Raw genomic sequence first — 17,140 nt, forward strand, 5'->3', positions numbered from 1 at the left:
CAGGGGGTGACGCGAAGGGGCGGGGCCGAGGCGGAGCCTGGAGGGTGGAGACAGGAAGGGCGGGGCCGGAGCGGGGCAAGAGCGGGAAGACCGAGCGAGGGGCGGGACCCGCGGCCTCCGGCAGCCGGTGCGCGCCTGCGCCCTGGGCGCCCGTTCTGTCCCTCCACGCGCATGCTCGGCGCGCGTGGTCTTGGCTCCGCCCACACCTCCCCAGCAGGTGTTGTGGGAACGTGGCAACGGAGGACTACCCTTCGAGAGGAAATGATTTAATTCTTTAAAACAGTATTTTTATTTTCCTAGTGGGTGACATATTTCCTTGTTGGTGTACCCAGTACAAGAAATTGGAGTTGAGAAATGTATTATAGAGACTAAAATATAGTGGGCATTGTGGATTTCAGGAATATGAAATTAATGTTTATTGAAAGGACATGAAGCTGTAGGATACTTGTGAGCCTCACTTTCCTCATAAAATAAAGGTAATAGTATGTTCATCATAGCATGTATAGTACAGTAGCTGTACTTAGCATACAATGAGACCTTTTATAAATTTAACCCTAAAAGCGTCACTGAGGGCCCAGTGCAGTGGCCTAGCAGCTAAAGTCCTCGCCTTGAACACTCCAGGATCCCATATGGGCGCCGGTGCTAATCCTGGCTGCTCCACTTGCCATCCAGCTCCCTGCTTGTGGCCTGGGAAAACAGTCGAGGATGGCCCAAAGCCTTGGGACCCTGTACTGGTGTGGGAGACCTGGAGGAAGTTCCTGGCTCCTGGCTTTGGATCTGCACAGCACCGGCCATTGTGGTCACTTGGGGCGTGAATCATCGAAGGGAAGAGCTTCCTGTCTTTCCTCCTCTCTGTATATCTGACTTTGCAATAAAAATTAAATAAACCTTAAAAAAAAAACATAATGAGCTTTGTGGAGTGCAGTTAACAGGCTATCGGTAGCCTCATTATCCACTTTTCCATTGTTTAGTATCATTTGTATCACAGATGTCTTGAAAAATAAAATACAAAACAATCTCACCGGTGGAACAAGTCTTTGAGGGAGAAAGTAAAAAAGACCTAAACGTTAAAGGATGCAAATACAAATTTTCCTCTATATTGTGCTCCCCCCAAATTTGGTGTTTTCTGTTGAGTGATTCTCATCATACTGTACCGGGGAACATCTAAAAGACGATGGCAAATGAAATTAAACGCTTGTTTTGGTGCAAAAAAAATTAAATTCATACATACACAGTCCTCAAAGAATTAACTTAGAGGCTGGCATTGCCTCAAAAATTAGTGGTGACAGTTAAGACATTGAGACAATGCTTGGGATGCCTGTATCATCTCTGAGTGCCCTGGGTTAGAGTTCTGTCCCCCAGTCGCAACTCCAACTTCCTGCTGATGCAAACTCTGACAGGCATGGTGACTGTTCCGGTAGCTTGGTCCCAGTCACGCATGAAAAACCTGGATTGAGTTTGCAGTGCTGAGTTCCATCCTGGCCCAAGCCAGGTTGTCCCAGGTGTTTAGGGAGTGAGACACCAGATGGGAGATACCTCTCTTGTACATTGTGTCACTCTGCCTTCCAAAGAAATACGTAATTTTTAAAGTTAATCTAGGCCTTTTTGGATGATGAACAGCACAGCTTTCTCTGTTTCAAGATCCTATCTAGGAAACCACATCACATTTACTCCTCCTGTTTTCCTAGCTTCTGGCAACCAGTCAGTTTCTTGGGTTTTTCTTGGTACTTTTGAAGAAGACTAGTCAGATGCGTTGTAGGTTTTCCCCAGTTTGGACTCTTTCTGGTGAGTAGGAGGGAGAAGAGTACAGCGGGATGTGTCCCTCAGACTGTCTCATATTTGAGAGTATGTGATGTCAGCATGGCTTACTATTGATTCCTTGGGGAAGGTGGCTTCTGCCAGGTATCTCCACTGTTACAATTACTGTTGTCCCTTTCCATGCTCTGTTCTTTAGCTGTGAATCCTTGCAAAAAGAGAAGGATTGAGTTTCATTTCCTAGGAGGAAAGGTACCAAAGAATATGTGGGCATTTGTTAAATCTACCAATTTAGAAGCAGTTATAAGCTTCTTGGGGGTGATTCCCTGAGGCTATGCAAATATCTTGCATTTCAGGCTTTCCAGCTGCTTTTGGCATTGATCTGTGCGCCTCGCCTGCAGCAGTTCTTGCTGTGGTGTTGCGATGGCATTTGGTTCTCTATTCCTTCTCTATTTGTTAGCCAAACTTCTTCTGTAGGGAAGATGTATATTTCAGAATGAACTCAGGGATATCTATTTTATTCTTTACTGTAAAACAAAACATTATCTCCAAAAATCAATCTAATGTTAAATTCATGGATATTTGTATAAGCCAAGTCTCACAGTATGAAGAACCCAAAAAATATTCATGGAAAAACACATTGTGAAAAAGCAATGTATGGATTTCAAAAATGTTTTGCACCAAAATGAACTTTCTTTTTTTTTTTTTTAAAAAAGATGTATTTATTTGAAAGGCAGAGTCATAGAGAAAAGGAGAGAGAACCTTGCATCCTCTGGTTCATGCTGGTCCGGTGCTGAGCTGAACCAAAGCCTGGAGGTAGGAGCTTCTTCTGGATCCTCCATGTGTATACAGGAGCTCAAACACTGGGACCACCGTCTGTTACTTTCCCAAGCAGGTTAACAGAGAGCTGGATCAGAACTGGAACAGCCAGGATTTGATCAGGTGCCAATATGGATTTCCTTGAGGCAACAACTGTAGCTGCTATGCACTGTAGCACTGGCCCTCATAAAGTGATCTTTCAGTTTAGCCTTTCTGCAAACTTTTTGATGTGCCTTTGTACATTTATCTGAGCAAATAGTTATTCCATAAGTTTCCTAGCTCTTGTTGCTTTGTGATTCTGTTTTAATTATGCAACGAAGATATACTATTTCTGGTACTATGGAAATAAGCAACCATCTTAATAAGTTAACTCCAGAACAATTACCTTGGTATCTGCCTACTTTTTTTTTAAAGACTTATTTATTTTTGATGGAAAGTCAAATTTACAGAGGAGAGACAGAGAGAAAGAACTTCCATCCACTGGTTCACTCCAGAAATGGCCACAGTGACTTGAGCTGAGGTGAAGCGAGGTGTTCCTTTGGAGTCTCCTAGATGGATGCAGGGTCCCAAGACTTTGGGCCGTCCTCTGCTGCTTTCCCAGGCCAAAGCAAGGAGCTAGATGGGAAGTGGAGCAGCCAGGACATAAACCGGCACCCATGTGGGGTGCCAGAGCTTGCAGTGAATTGAGCCATTGGGCTGGCCCCTCCTTAAGTTACTTACAAGTGATGCCCATTAATATTCACTTGCATTAACACATTTAAATTTTAGATTGTCTAATATAATTTATATATGTGCTATAACTTAAATGTGAGAGGTTTATCTACTAAATCACTTGAAATTGGCATTTGTTTTCACAGTTCTTATATGGGGTTAGAGACCACATTTGTTCAGTTCTGGAAAATAATTCAAGTGATTCTGGAACAAAAATTTTATTTCTGCAATACGGAAACAGGCACGCTTCCTCCTAACTAGTTTGAAATGAAAGATTTGAGATTCTTGTAGACCTCCACAATGCCAGCATCTTGAAAGCAAAGATGTCAGATGTTTCCATTTTTGTTTTGTTCTGAATATCAACACAGGCTCTGAAATTTAAATTTCCTGAGTAGTGCCTCTAAAAACATAACTTTTATTTATTCTCTTGAACACGTTCATTTACAACTTAGGCACACAATTGTTCGCATATTCTATACTTTGGGGCAAGATTTTGGAATCTGGAAGCAGAAAATAAGATGGGAACAGAGAGGCAGCCATAGAAGCAACTGTGTTAAATTCACTCCTGTGCTTGCCAGTACTTTCTGAGCAAGCACGCAGGCTCTGGAAAAAAAAAATAGCATTCTGGTTTCCAGAGTGGCAATTCACCTGGAGCCATGGCAACAAGATTAGTCACTGCCTTCCTTCCAGAAACTATACACACTTGAACTAAGACTTGTGGTAGGTAGTGTGTGGGAGCAGAAAACAGCAGGGAAATATGTAGACGCCTCCGTTGTCAACATGGAATGTTCTTTAAGCACATCTGTCATTTCAAAATCACTTGATTCTCACATTCAGATTTCTTTGATTCTACAGACAGGCTCATCATGTTTAAAAATTCTTACCCTAGACACTCCCATGCATTGTTTTCCACTCCACAGCTACGCCTGCTAAGGCTCGTGCATAGTTTGTCCACCAGAGGTTTATGTAATACTGGTGCTCCCAGGTCAGTATTTAGGCACAGGGAATTAACCCACCACTTGTTGCAGTTCGTGGCTTAACCTGCACAATGCCAACCCTGGTGATAGTTCGTTAAAAATATACAACTTGATGGGGTCACGGGAGGCCAGGGGCAGGTGAAAATGCACCCTTGGTCTGGGGGAAGGAAGGTGGGAGTAGAGGACAACACCAAAGAGGTTAAACAGGTTTTTGTTCCTCATATGTTCCTTGGCCTGGGCCCAGGATTGGAGGGTTTTATGCCTACACCCTGTGTATACAAGAATCAGATTTAAAAGACTATCTCTTTTTTGGTTCCATGTGAATGCTACAGAACAAATTATTTTGAAGAAAAAAATTTGCTACAGATTTCCCTGTAGAGAATCAGAACAACCAGAAGCAATAAGGGAACTTTATTGCTTCCCCCTCCCCCCTCTTTCTCCTCTCTCAGTAGCAGCCAGGTCTTTTTTTCCCCCCCGTTTGGAAACTAACCTTTCCTCATAGATCAATGATATGCTCCCGTGAGTGTAATATTCTGTGACCTTGGTTCAACCAACCAGAGCAAGGCTGCCATCTTGCCCATAGTGACTGACTCAATGGTACACATGTGACTGAGGCCATGAGATGACGTCTCCATGTTCCTTGGCGATTACATGAAGAGATGCTGTCAGAGCTAAGATCACTCCATATTCTGGATGCAGGTCTGATGTTGCTGCAGCATAGGAAGACTGTCACAGGGGCCAACCTGAAGGAGAAAGCTGAGTAGGAAGTACAAGGATCCCAACAACATTCTATGACTGACTTGATTGATGTGCAAAGCTAACATTCCCCCCGAACATTCATGTTAACTTACTGAAAATGGACCATCAAAGAGACAAGGGGTAAAGAGGGAGAGAAGGAGAGAAGTGTCGTCCATCAGCTTGGTTCATGCCCCAGACAGCCATAAGAGTCAGGTCTGGGCCAGGCCAGAGCCAGGAGCCAGCAATTCTATCCTGGTCTCCCAAGAGCAAGGCAGGGGCCTAAGCACTTATGGTTTTCTGCTTTCCCAGGCACATTAGCAAGGAAGCAAAGCTGCTGAGACTTGAACTGGCACTCTAAAGCTGGATGCTGATATTGCAAGCACCAATCTAACCTTGCATGCCACAACACCAGCCCCTCTTTGATTCTTTTCAAAGAGGTTTAAAACGTTGTTGTTGCTGTTTTAATTTGAAAGAAAGAGATCGTCTTTCTCTTTCTCTAATTTGAATTAGAGAAAGAGAGACAGAGATCTTCCATCCACTCGTTCACTCCCCAAATGCTTAAAGCAGCCAGGGATGAGCCAGAACGAAGCCAAGAGGCTGGAACTGTGTGAGAGTCTTGGGTGGTAGAGGCCCAAGCACTCTGCCCATGTTCTTCTGGTTTTCCAGGCACATTTACAGGATGTTGGATTAGCAATGGAGCAACTGGGACTCCAAATGCTAGCATTGCAGGCAACATCTTATCCCCTGACATTTAAAAAAAAGATTTATTGGGCCCGACGTCGTGGCCTAGCAGCTAAAGTCCTCGCCTTGAACACCCCGGGATCCCATATGGGCACCAGTTCTAATCCCGGCAGCTCCACTTCCCATCCAGCTCCCTGCTTGTGGCCTGGGAAAACAGTCGAGGACGGCCCAAAGCCTTGGGACCCTGCACCCGTGTGGGAGACCTGGAAGAGGTTCCTGATTCCTGGCATTGGATCGGCGTGCATCGGCCCGTTGCGGCTCACTTGGGGAGTGAATCATCGGATGGAAGATCTTCCTCTCTGTCTCTCCTCCTCTCTCTGTATATCTGACTTTGTAATAAAAATAAATCTTTAAAAAAAATAATAGGTAACAATTTGTGAAATATACTAAACCTAAGAGGATTGAAACTTATGATTGCTTTTCTTTAAGATTTATTTTATTTTTATTAGAAAGTCAAATATACAGAGAGGAGGAGAGAGAGCAGAGAGGAAGATCTTTCATCTGTTGACTCACTCCCCAAGCTGCCGCAATGGTTAGAACTGAGCCTATCCGAAGGCAGGAACCAGGAGCTGGATGGGAAACAGGGCTGCTGGGATTAGAACCGGTGCAATATGGGATCCTGGCACGTGTAAGGTGAGGAATTTAGCCGCTAGGCTACCATGCCGGATCCTCACTGTTTTCTTTCAAAAATTGCTTTCACATTCCATTGGGAAAACTGAGATGTGCAGTTGCGTGCTCTAGAACACTATATTAACCAGTTCAAATTGTTTCCTTTTTTACAAACGACAGAATATCTAGGAATGGTAATACCTCATACAGTTAAGAGTTTAAGGCCAGTGTTGTGAAGTGGGTTGTGATGCCAGCAGCGCAGGGTGCTGGGTCCTGTCCCATCTACTACTCCTGATTCAGCTCCCTGGGAATGGCCAGGAAAAGCAATTGAAGATGGCCCAAGCCAACCAAGCTGAAGGATACTGGGTTCTCTATAATGAACTAAGGCAAATCTACCTTTCACTGTGAGAGACGCTGTCTTACTAGATAGCAAATGTACCAAGCCTGCTTACTGTACAAATAATCACCCAGGATAAAGGGTGTGTAGAAATTCAAGACATCTATATAAACTTTTTCCGACAAGAAGAGATTTTTTTTCTAAAGATTTACTTATTTTTATTACAAAGTCAGATATACAGAGAGGAGGAGAGATAGAGAGGAAGATCTTCCGTCCGATGATTCACTCCCCAAGTGAGCCGCAATGGCCAGTGTGCGCCGATCCGAAGCCGGGAACCAGGAACCTCTTCCGGGTCTCCCACGCGGGTGCAGGGTCCCAATGCATTGGGCTGTCCTCAACTCCTTTCCCAGGCCACAAGCAGGGAGCTGGACGGGAAGTGGAGCTGCTGGGATTAGAACCGGCGCCCATATGGGATCCCGGGCTGCGTTCAAGGCAAGGACTTTAGCTGCTAGGCCACTGCCGTCGAGCCCAAGAAGAGATTTTTTTTTTTTAGTTTGAATTATCGCCACTCTTTTTTTTTTTTGAAGATTTATTTTTATTGGAAAGTCAGATTTACAGACAGGAGGAGACTCAGTGAGGAAGATCTTCTGTCGGCTGGTTCACTCCCCAAGTGGCCACAACAACCTGAGCTGATCTGATCTGAAGCCAGGAGCCCAGAGTTTCCTCCGGGTCTCCTATGCAGGTGCAAGGCCCCAAAGCTTTGGGCCATCCTAGACTGCTTTCTCAGTCCACAAGCAGAGAGCTGGATGGGAAGCGAGGCTGCTGGGATTAGAACCAGCACCCATATGGCATCCCTGTGTGTGCAAGGTTTGGACCTTAGCTGCTAGGCTATTGCGCTGGGCCCAAATTATAGCCACTCTTGTAGCTCTAAACTCATTTAGCTCATTGTAGCTCTAAAATACATTTTAATCCAGTCATGGAATTTAACTACTTTTACTAACTGGTATTATGCTTTGTATTTGCTGTACAGCCGTTAGAAAACACCATACTAGTCATAATTATAGGTATCCATCCATAAATTACTTTTATTTCTCATTAAATGAGCAGAGTCATTAGCATATTAATAACAGATATGTTTATTATTACATATCCATCAGTGCGGCTTTTAATACCACTTGAAACATGCATATCATCCTAGAGACGATCAGTTTTCCAGTGCTTCTTATTTGATACACATTACTGCAAAGCCATTATAAATTACTGAGGAGGTATTTGGTTAAAAAAATAAACAATAAATCATACTGCCCTTATGAGTCAACTCTTGTAACTGGGTAAGAGTTTAATAGTATTTATCTGGTAATTCCTATGTTAACTGGAAAACATCATGAAGTTTTACCATAATTTTTTTATATTGGTGCAGCCTTCTACATTTTGCAGACAGTTTTATAAAGCCATTTAATATTGTAGCAGGTAGTCTGATGCAAAGACTGTACTTAATTTATCAAAGGCCAACAAACCTCTAAATAATTAAACCAATTATCAATGAAAAACTCACTGTCATACATAACCTTTTGAAAATGTCTTCTGAAATTCCTATATTTACTCATGGCAGTAAAATAATTCTCTCAAATTAAGGCACTAAAAGGGCAATTCAACTCCCATTGAAAGTGTTCTAAGAATAATTTACATTCCAAACAGTGCATACATTTTTATGTTTGTTAACTTAATGTCTTTATCACTTAAAACCACAAGGAAATACATTATACAATTACAGGAATGATGTACTCCACAAAACGCTTTGAAACTTGGTTCTTTTGTACAGTTAGTTCCTAATGTCTCTAGTAGTAAAAGAACTCAATATGGCTTGGCAAAATGCATAGATTAAATGTAATTTGTCTTTCCCATTCCCCATTCTACAAACTTGCTGAGACATATGCAGTATTTTGTAAAGCACAATGTAAGCTATTTAATTTCTCCATCAAGTCCACCATGGGCAATCAACAATAAGGCTTTTAAATTCTACAGTGTGGGCACTGAAGTTCAAGTGATACCACTGCCTTTTTAAAATAGTTTAGTATAGTCTTACAAGAGCACAAAAACTTAAGTCATAAAAAAATTTTCAGTCTGTCTCATTTTGAGATATTTTCTTTACTCCTTCCATGAGCTGAACTTGATAGTGATGGCCGTTCCACTTGAAAGTGAAAGTCCCTTCTCACGCAGATGAGGAAAACTGTTCTATCACGATTGACAGGCGTTTTCTAAAAGTTCAAAAAGGCAGCACCTTTTTTTTTAAAAAAAAAACACATCTAGCTAAGCTTTCCCCCAATTGTATTTGCATTACATAGTAATAATTAATCTAATCTACCTGTAGGCAAACCCGCAAAAAAAAAAAATTTTTTTTTCCCTCAGTGTGCTTTTGTGCCAAAGCAAGGACAGAATAACGGCAATCGTAACCCTGAAGCCTGTGATACTGTGTGAAAGAAACAGCCTGTCTGCTCTGCTTGGTTAAAGAAGCCTGGTTTATCAGGTAGCAGTCCACATGATTCCATGAAGCAGTAGGTCCCACGGTTAACTGTTGGGGGGAAAGCAGAGACACACACAAAAAACTTAATTAAGAAATGTACTCACTTTAAAATTACAAGAGACAAATACCAGAGGCAAAGGAAAATACATGTACTTTCACTTGAAATAATTAACAATTATATAACATTTAGAATATAGACAAAAGATACACTCAAGTTTATTTCTTTTTGTTCTTACTATTTTCATTTAAAAAAATTATTTTTATTGGAAAGGCAGAACTACAGAGAGAAGAAGAGACAGACAGAAAGATCTTCCATCCGCTGGTTCACTCCCTAAGTGGTTGCAAAAGCTGGAGCTGAGCTGATCCAGAGCCAGTAGCTTTCTCCAGGTCTCCCACGTGGGTGCAAGGTCCCAAGGCTCTGGGCCATTCTCTACTGATTTTCCAAGCCACGGGCAGGGAGCTGGATGGGAAGCAGGGCAGCCGGGACAGAAACCAGTACCCATATGGGATCCTGGAGGATGCAAGGTGTGAATTAGCTAGTAGGGTATTGTACTAGGTCCTGTTCCTACTATTTTCAAACATATTATGTAATCAAAATAGGTAAGGGTTGAACTAGCACTGTACAGAATCCAGTCAGGATGGAAATAATGTAACTGAATGGTGTGGCAGCTGGAGAATACAGAGGAAGGAGAGGTGGTAAAACATTTCAAAGAATTAGAAATGGTTACTGGCAATGGGAGGCAAGAAAAAGGACAAGTTAAAGACAGATTTAAGCCTGTCTGGAAGACATGAGTAATGTTAACAGAGTCAAATCAGTGTTAAGTCTTGGCTTACAGATTCAAATGGCCCTCTAAATTTAGAGATTAGGTTTATCATAACATTGGTATTTGTAAGGAGCAAAAATTATATTTTAGAATGAGAAAAAAATAGGTCCAACCGATTGTGTGATTTTGTGTAAGTTAAGGCGTTTAACTTCTCTGGCTTCACATATTCGTACGAAAAGTGAAAAGTTAATGAAATAAAACTTCAAGAAAAGCTTATGTCCTTTAAGCTTTGTATATCGATAGCAACAATTTTTGGGAGAAAATTCCATCAGAAGCAGTACTACTTAATTGGGAAGTTTTTTTGCAACAATATAGTCGCTGATAATATCAAATAATTTCGATATTTCAAAAACATCTATGCCGACATAATTTAAAAACAAGAGGAAAAGTTTAGATCAATCTACTTAAAAATATAAATACAAGTTAATTAAAACATGTAACATCAAATATGTGTCATATATACAGACCTATGAGAACAAAATTTGACGTGGCACTACAGAGATATCACATTAATGTATAATTTATAAAGTACTGAAATTGTAAGTTATACATAAAGATCCAGTAAGAAATGGATGCCATCTATGGGGAAAACAGCCAATTACTGAGATTTTAGTAGGTGTTATCTAATCACTTCTACTTTTGTTAAAAAAAAAAAAAAAGGTTAACATCTTGATTTTTACCTAGCTTTTCCAGATGTGTTTTTGACCACTTTCCGGAAAGACTGATTTGCAGTGGATCTAGTAGAAAGTGTTCGAGGGGAGGCACGGACGAAACCAGATGGTGGATTCTTAGGGATCTTCTTTACTAAGTGAGTTACCCATTTTTTTTGTTCATCCTGAGAGCAGGCTAAGAGCAGCATATCTCTCGCTGATGTTACATCGTAACTCACTGTCAGGGAAACGAAAGCACAATTAAAACCCCTTAACACTAAAGAAAAAAAAAAGATGCATAAGTTCTCAAGTTTTAAAAACTTTGGCATGCTTACTTAGCTTGAAAAATATTGTTCTTCGATGAAAAATTAGAAATAGCGAAAATGGAGAAGTGAAACAACTAAACATATTTATAGAACTTACACCTCTGATCTTAAAATAGCTATACCCTGCATTTTTTATACTGAGCTATCACTGCTACTTTAGAAGACATTTTTGTCTACCAAACACACACAAAGAAGAAAACAGTGAAATTCACCCATAGAACTTTTTTCAAAGTTAATTTCTTCATGACATGAACTTTATAAGGGAGTGAGTTTCTGCGACAACGTTCAACACTGTGAAATGAACACTACATCTTGTTCCACCAGTGCCAAAATACTACTTCTTGTAATCTACCTCTTTTCATCTTTATACTAACAGAAATCACTACTCTTAAAACTAAATCTGCTATAGGTTTTTTGAAGTAATTATGATACCTTACCTTTACAAGGAGAGATTAAGTCCTCTTTCTTATCCAGGTGGTCTCTGTGGCACTTGAAATGGCACCTGCGACACTCTAGGGCAGGAGGTGGCTTGAAGACATGCCACAGAGGCTTGGCACAGGCCTCACAGTTGGCAGGGAAGTGGTAGAGTGTAGGAATGAACTCATGGCCTTTGTGATTCTGGAAATTGGTTTTTTCAGCTTGTTGTACTGGTTCCACCTCAACATCTTTTCTACATTCACCTTCATTTGCATATAGTATCTATAATCAGGAACGATAAAAAGATGTTTTCAAAAAATCCTAATGTATACATACACATTAAAGTTCCAATGTATAAAAGCATTGGGTATTTTTAATTTACTTCACAAACATACTCAGTATTAGGTAAAAGCTTTTAAATTACAAATTCAATTTTTTTACCTGAAATATTTTAGGAATTTCTTCTGTCTCAGCTCTGTATACATCTCCTTGAGTTACAGGTCGAACATGAAACAATTTACTAAAGTGAAAACAAACACAATAGAGATCATTATAAAAACTCATTATACTCCTTCATTGTAAAAGACATTTTTCTGAAGAGAACATACATGTGGCAAGTAAGCAGATGAAAGCACATGGATCAACAGCACAAATTTTAACAATGCATATTTTAAAAATAAAAATAATATTCACATCAAATGCTAGTGAAGACACTGAGCAGCTAGATCACTCACTCACATACAGCTACGGGAAATTTAAATTTACAGATCCTAATTTATTACAAATCTAAATCAAGTGTATACTTATCTTAGGACCCTGAAATTGTACTCTTGGGTCTTTATCCTGGGAAATGAAAATTTATGTCTATATAAAACCCTGTACTGGAATGTTTACAGATTTACTTATACTGGGCAAAAACTAAAAACAACCAAATGAATGGTTAATCAATTTCAAAGCATGAAACTACTCAACATTAATGGCAAATAAATTGCAACTTTGAGCTCAAGGAAACTAATGTAAGTAAAAAGAGCTGATCACAAAAGATTAGACTACTTTTATTTAATTTATATAAAGAGGGAGAACAGATTAGTGCTGCCAGGGGTTAGACATGGTGGGTGGGGCCCTGACTCTGGAATTGTTCTGTGTTGTGACTGTGGTGGTCATATGAATCTGCACATGTGATGAAGGCATGAAGACCGAACCATAAAAAATAAAGCTTTAATTATCTGAAGACATCATGATGGTATTAATGTAGAACATCCAATGGGGCTAACTAAAAAAACTTGGCACTAGCAGGTACATAACAAGATTAGAGGGTTCAAAGTCAATGACAGTAAAAAAAAAATTAACAAAGAACAGACCCCCATGTAGAGAAGAAAAAAAAGGCTTAATCTCTTATTAAATACAAAAAGTGATTTGAAATTGTGCAAAGCTTAAAGAATACCTTAAGAAACTGTAGGCAGGCAAAAATATTTTGGAATAAAAACAGCAGTCACTTTAAAAATCTGATGCACTGATCTTTTCTTAAAGTATCATTAACCAAATGACTAAGGTAAGGTTTGCCACAGTCTGAAATACTTGCATTACATTTACTTTTCTTTTTTTTTTTTTTTTAAATTTGAGGGGCACAGAGGCAGAGAGAGACAGCACCAGTTCCCACCTGCTTGCTTATTCCCAAAACGCTTGCCAACAGCCTGGACTGGGCTGACACAGATGCCAGGAACTCAGGCTTCACTCTGACCTCCCATGCGAGTGGCCGTCCTCCACTGCTTTCCCAGGCCATAAGCAGGAGCTGCATGGGAAGTGGAGTAGCCAGGACACAAACTGGAGCCCATACTGGATCCCAGTGCTTGCTAGGGGAAGATCAGCCAGTTGAGCCATCACATTGGCTCCTCATATTAATGGTTATTACTCCATTTAAGCTGATTGCTTAAGCTGTCAAAACCAATGATTTTCTTTTAAAATAAATTAGTAAAACAGGTGGAAGACCTGGGTTTGAGTCCTGGCTCTGCCTCTGAATTCAGCTTCATGCCGCTGTAAACCCTGCGAGGCAGCAATGATGGTTCAAGTGACTGTTGCTGCTACCAATGTAGGAGACCTGGATTGAGATTCTGGCTTCAGTCCAGCAGTATAGCTGCTATGGGTACTTCAGGAGTGAGCCAGCATTTCTGAGCTCTTTATTTGTCTGGGTCAAAAATAATAAAAAGTAATAACACAAAAGGGGGGCCCTCCAAAAAGCAATCAAGCAAACATACTATAGCACCTGGCTCAATTCATTTTGATTCTCTATCTATCTATCTATCCACCTACCTACCTACCTACCTACCTAAAAACAGTTTCACAGGCTCTGGATTCTTATTTATTTATTTATTTATTTATGTATTTGTTTAAATACAGTTCCACCCTCCCTCTCACTGAAGACCCCTATATTATTACAATAGTATATTCCTTCAAAAACAGTCCTAAGTCCATCATTCTGATATTTAAGTGTATCCTGCTATTGAGTCTCTGTTGTACAGTTCCTCTAGATGACTATATGTACATGCATGTTTATCTATACATCTATTGATCTTGTATTTTCTATGAAGGTTGCCTTATATCAGAAAGAACATACAACCACTACGTAAGTCAGTATGGAGAGTGCTAAGAGAACTGAAAATTGATCTGTCATATGACCCAGCTATTCCACATCTGAGAATATATCCAAAGGAAATGAAATCTGCATATGAGAAAGTAGTAATATGTAATCCTATATTTACAACAGCAAAAGCATGGGAACAACCCAGATGCCCGTCAAAGAGGAGCGGATAAACAAACTGTGATACACCTACTCTATGAAATACTACGCAGTCATTCAAAAGAATGGAATTCCAGCACCTGCAACAAAATGCTCTCAACTAGAGACCATTAGGTTTAAATAAGTCAATCCAAAAAGTGCATTCTAACCGTAATCAGTTCCACAAGTATTTAGTTACAAAGGAATGACAATATTTCACTTTAGGCGATGTTTACATTTCTCTTAAATAACACTTAACTACAGCTCACTTGTAATTTCTATTTTGTTGCATATGTATTACTTTTCTACTGGTAGTCTGTAAGTTCCTTAAATATGAAGCTTGCCATCTTTATACATATTACAGCATCTAAGGTAATACAGGCAGGATTTCAGAATGAATAAGGAAAGCAAACTATATTCTGAAAAAGCTATATTACTAACAAAGGGCAGATATTTTTATTCATGTCTCTTAACAGCAACTAAACAATTCTAAAATCTTTAGATGACCTCTGAACCCAAGACCCTTAAACACTTTAAATAGCTGTCCTTTCTTTCATTTTTTTAAAAAAAGATTTATTTATTTTATTACAAAGTCAGATATACAGAGAGGAGGAGAGACACAGAGGAAGATCTTCCGTCCGATGATTCACTCCCCAAGTGAGCCGCAACGGCCGGTGCGCGCCGATCCGATGCCGGGAACCAGAAACCTTCTCCAGGTCTCCCACATGGGTGCAGGGTCCCAAAGCTTTGGGCCGTCCTCGACTGTTTTCCCAGGCCACAAGCAGGGAGCTGGATGGGAAGTGGAGCTGCCGGGATTAGAACCAGCGTCCAGATGGGATCCCGGGGTGTTCAAGGCGAGGACTTTAGCCGTTAGGCCACGCTGCCGGGCCCAGCTGTCCTTTCAATACATGGATCATGTACACAAAGCTCCCATCTGACATCTTACTTAAGATTTAACATAAGTTAATAAAATATTAAGTTTGCTAAGAAAATCAGAAAATTAAATAACACTGTTCAAATTAAAAGATAATTTGAATTGCTACTTTAAAAATAATTGTCCATCACAAGTTAATACTCAATAGGTGTTAAAATTCAAAGACAACTTACTCTATGTCCAGTACCATGGACGGATTAGATTGTTCCTTATCTTGCTCATCATTATAGAACAAAATTTTTTTGCTGCTTACCACAACATACTGAAACGAAAAAAAAAGGGGGGGGGGGTAGAACAGTTAATACAATCATATACATCAGAGTAAAATATATGTCAAAGTATCAGAAAAAGATTAGGCATACATTACCTGTTTCTTCCAGCCATACCGCTTAATATTTCCCCTATTTGGTACAGAAAGCCAACCTTCAATTCTTGACTCTAGGAGAAAAAGGATACACAGTACTGAGTTTTCAATTGTAATACAAAAAAAATTATTACAAGTTGATAGCATGCAGCAACAGGCAACTGAACACAACTAAATGAATCAATGCTGTAATACGGTCTTCCATGCTTCAATCACACAAATAAACTTCAATGGCCATACAAATATTGCACAAAAAATGCCAAGCCACTTTTTCAATAAAATGAAAATTTAGTACTCAATTTAAAAAGTATGAAGTAACAATATTCTCAAGAGCCAGGCAAGACTGGAATGGATTGCAGCTTAAATGGGAAATGAAACAGAAGACTTTAAATTCAATAATTTAGCATTCATATAAAAATACTTAGCCAAAAAAAATTAGGCAGCAAGTACAACAATTCAGAGCCATGATTTACAACAAGAAGGAGCAAGCAAAAGTCCAGAAGCATCCTATTACTCACAGAAGACAAGAACAGAAGATAAGTAAATAAGGAATGCAGGCAGAATCAACTAGGTATAAAGAATAAGAGACAAGCATTTTATTTGTTTTCTTAGTACAACATTCTGATACAAGACACCCATAATGATTACAATAAAGCTGTTCAAATTTGGGAGAGTGGTTAATCATCCTAAGTCCAATTACAAATCTTTCTCAGCTAAAGACAGGTAGAGTCCTTTAAGTCTATTATACCACAACTTAACAAAGTAAAAGAATGTAGAATTCAGTTGGTCAACTGCTAATGTTTCAACTACGTTGTACATACCAGATAATGATCACCTCTGTTGTTCAAATGCAATGAACTCATAAATATCTAAGGATAAAGTGAATCTACTAGAAATGATTATTTTATATCAAGTTGGAGATAAAAATTTAAGTGTTTTCCAAACCTATCATACTGAAACACAAAAGAGGTAGTCAACTTTGGAGTAGGTGTCTATAATGCAACAGATCAGCTCAAATGCTCATATTATAGGAAGCGTTGTGTCTGACTACTACATAATTTAAAAGCTGTAAATGTCTGAAAGTAACAGTCAGTAAGTAATATTTAATGATATAACTAACCATTTATACATAATATAGGCTAATGGGTTCCATGAATATTCATGAGACTAGTCATACACTTACAAATGAAGATATTAAAATGTAGCAAGGTGGAACTAATTTGCGAAAGGCTACTTGGTCAATATCTGCAAGAGCTTGGGTATCAAACCAGATAGTCCAATTTCTGAGTTTGTTTCTAGGGTACAACATCATTTGTACCAAGTTGCAGTTACTTAAACTGAGCAACGCTTCTCTCGTTGCCATTTCCACTGAACTAATGTCTCTGCATTTTTGCTTGTGTTATTTGTCTTCATGTAGTGTAATAGCTGTTTTTATTTTTGTCTACCTCAAAGGCAGAGTGATTGAGAGAGAGAGAGAGAGAGAGAGAATAATGAGAGCAAGCGAGTGATAGCACATTTCCCACTTACTGGTTCACTCCCCAAATGCCCTCAACAGCGAGAGCTAGGCTAGATGGACACAGAAGGCTGGAACTTCTGCGTCTCCAACAAGAGCGGTCTCCATCACTTGAGCCCTCATCT

The 17,140-nt window shown here is 39.8% G+C and overlaps 1 protein-coding gene across 1 annotated transcript in view; it reads right to left on the bottom strand.

The window, feature by feature from the left end:
• Positions 1-7,745: 7,745 nt before the first annotated feature.
• Positions 7,746-17,140, bottom strand: part of ROCK1 (Rho associated coiled-coil containing protein kinase 1) — a 132,145-nt gene continuing 122,750 nt past the window's right edge. The window contains exons 28-33 of the mRNA XM_004579609.3: positions 15,506-15,576; positions 15,312-15,400; positions 11,870-11,948; positions 11,449-11,710; positions 10,716-10,923; positions 7,746-9,259 (exon numbers count right to left, since the gene is read on the bottom strand). Coding sequence (XP_004579666.2) covers positions 9,256-9,259; positions 10,716-10,923; positions 11,449-11,710; positions 11,870-11,948; positions 15,312-15,400; positions 15,506-15,576 — 713 coding nt within the window. The 3' untranslated portion in view covers positions 7,746-9,255. The remainder of the gene's footprint in view (positions 9,260-10,715; positions 10,924-11,448; positions 11,711-11,869; positions 11,949-15,311; positions 15,401-15,505; positions 15,577-17,140) is intronic.

Source organism: Ochotona princeps, chromosome 18 (assembly GCF_030435755.1).
Source record: "Ochotona princeps isolate mOchPri1 chromosome 18, mOchPri1.hap1, whole genome shotgun sequence".
Classification (NCBI taxonomy): domain Eukaryota; kingdom Metazoa; phylum Chordata; class Mammalia; order Lagomorpha; family Ochotonidae; genus Ochotona; species Ochotona princeps.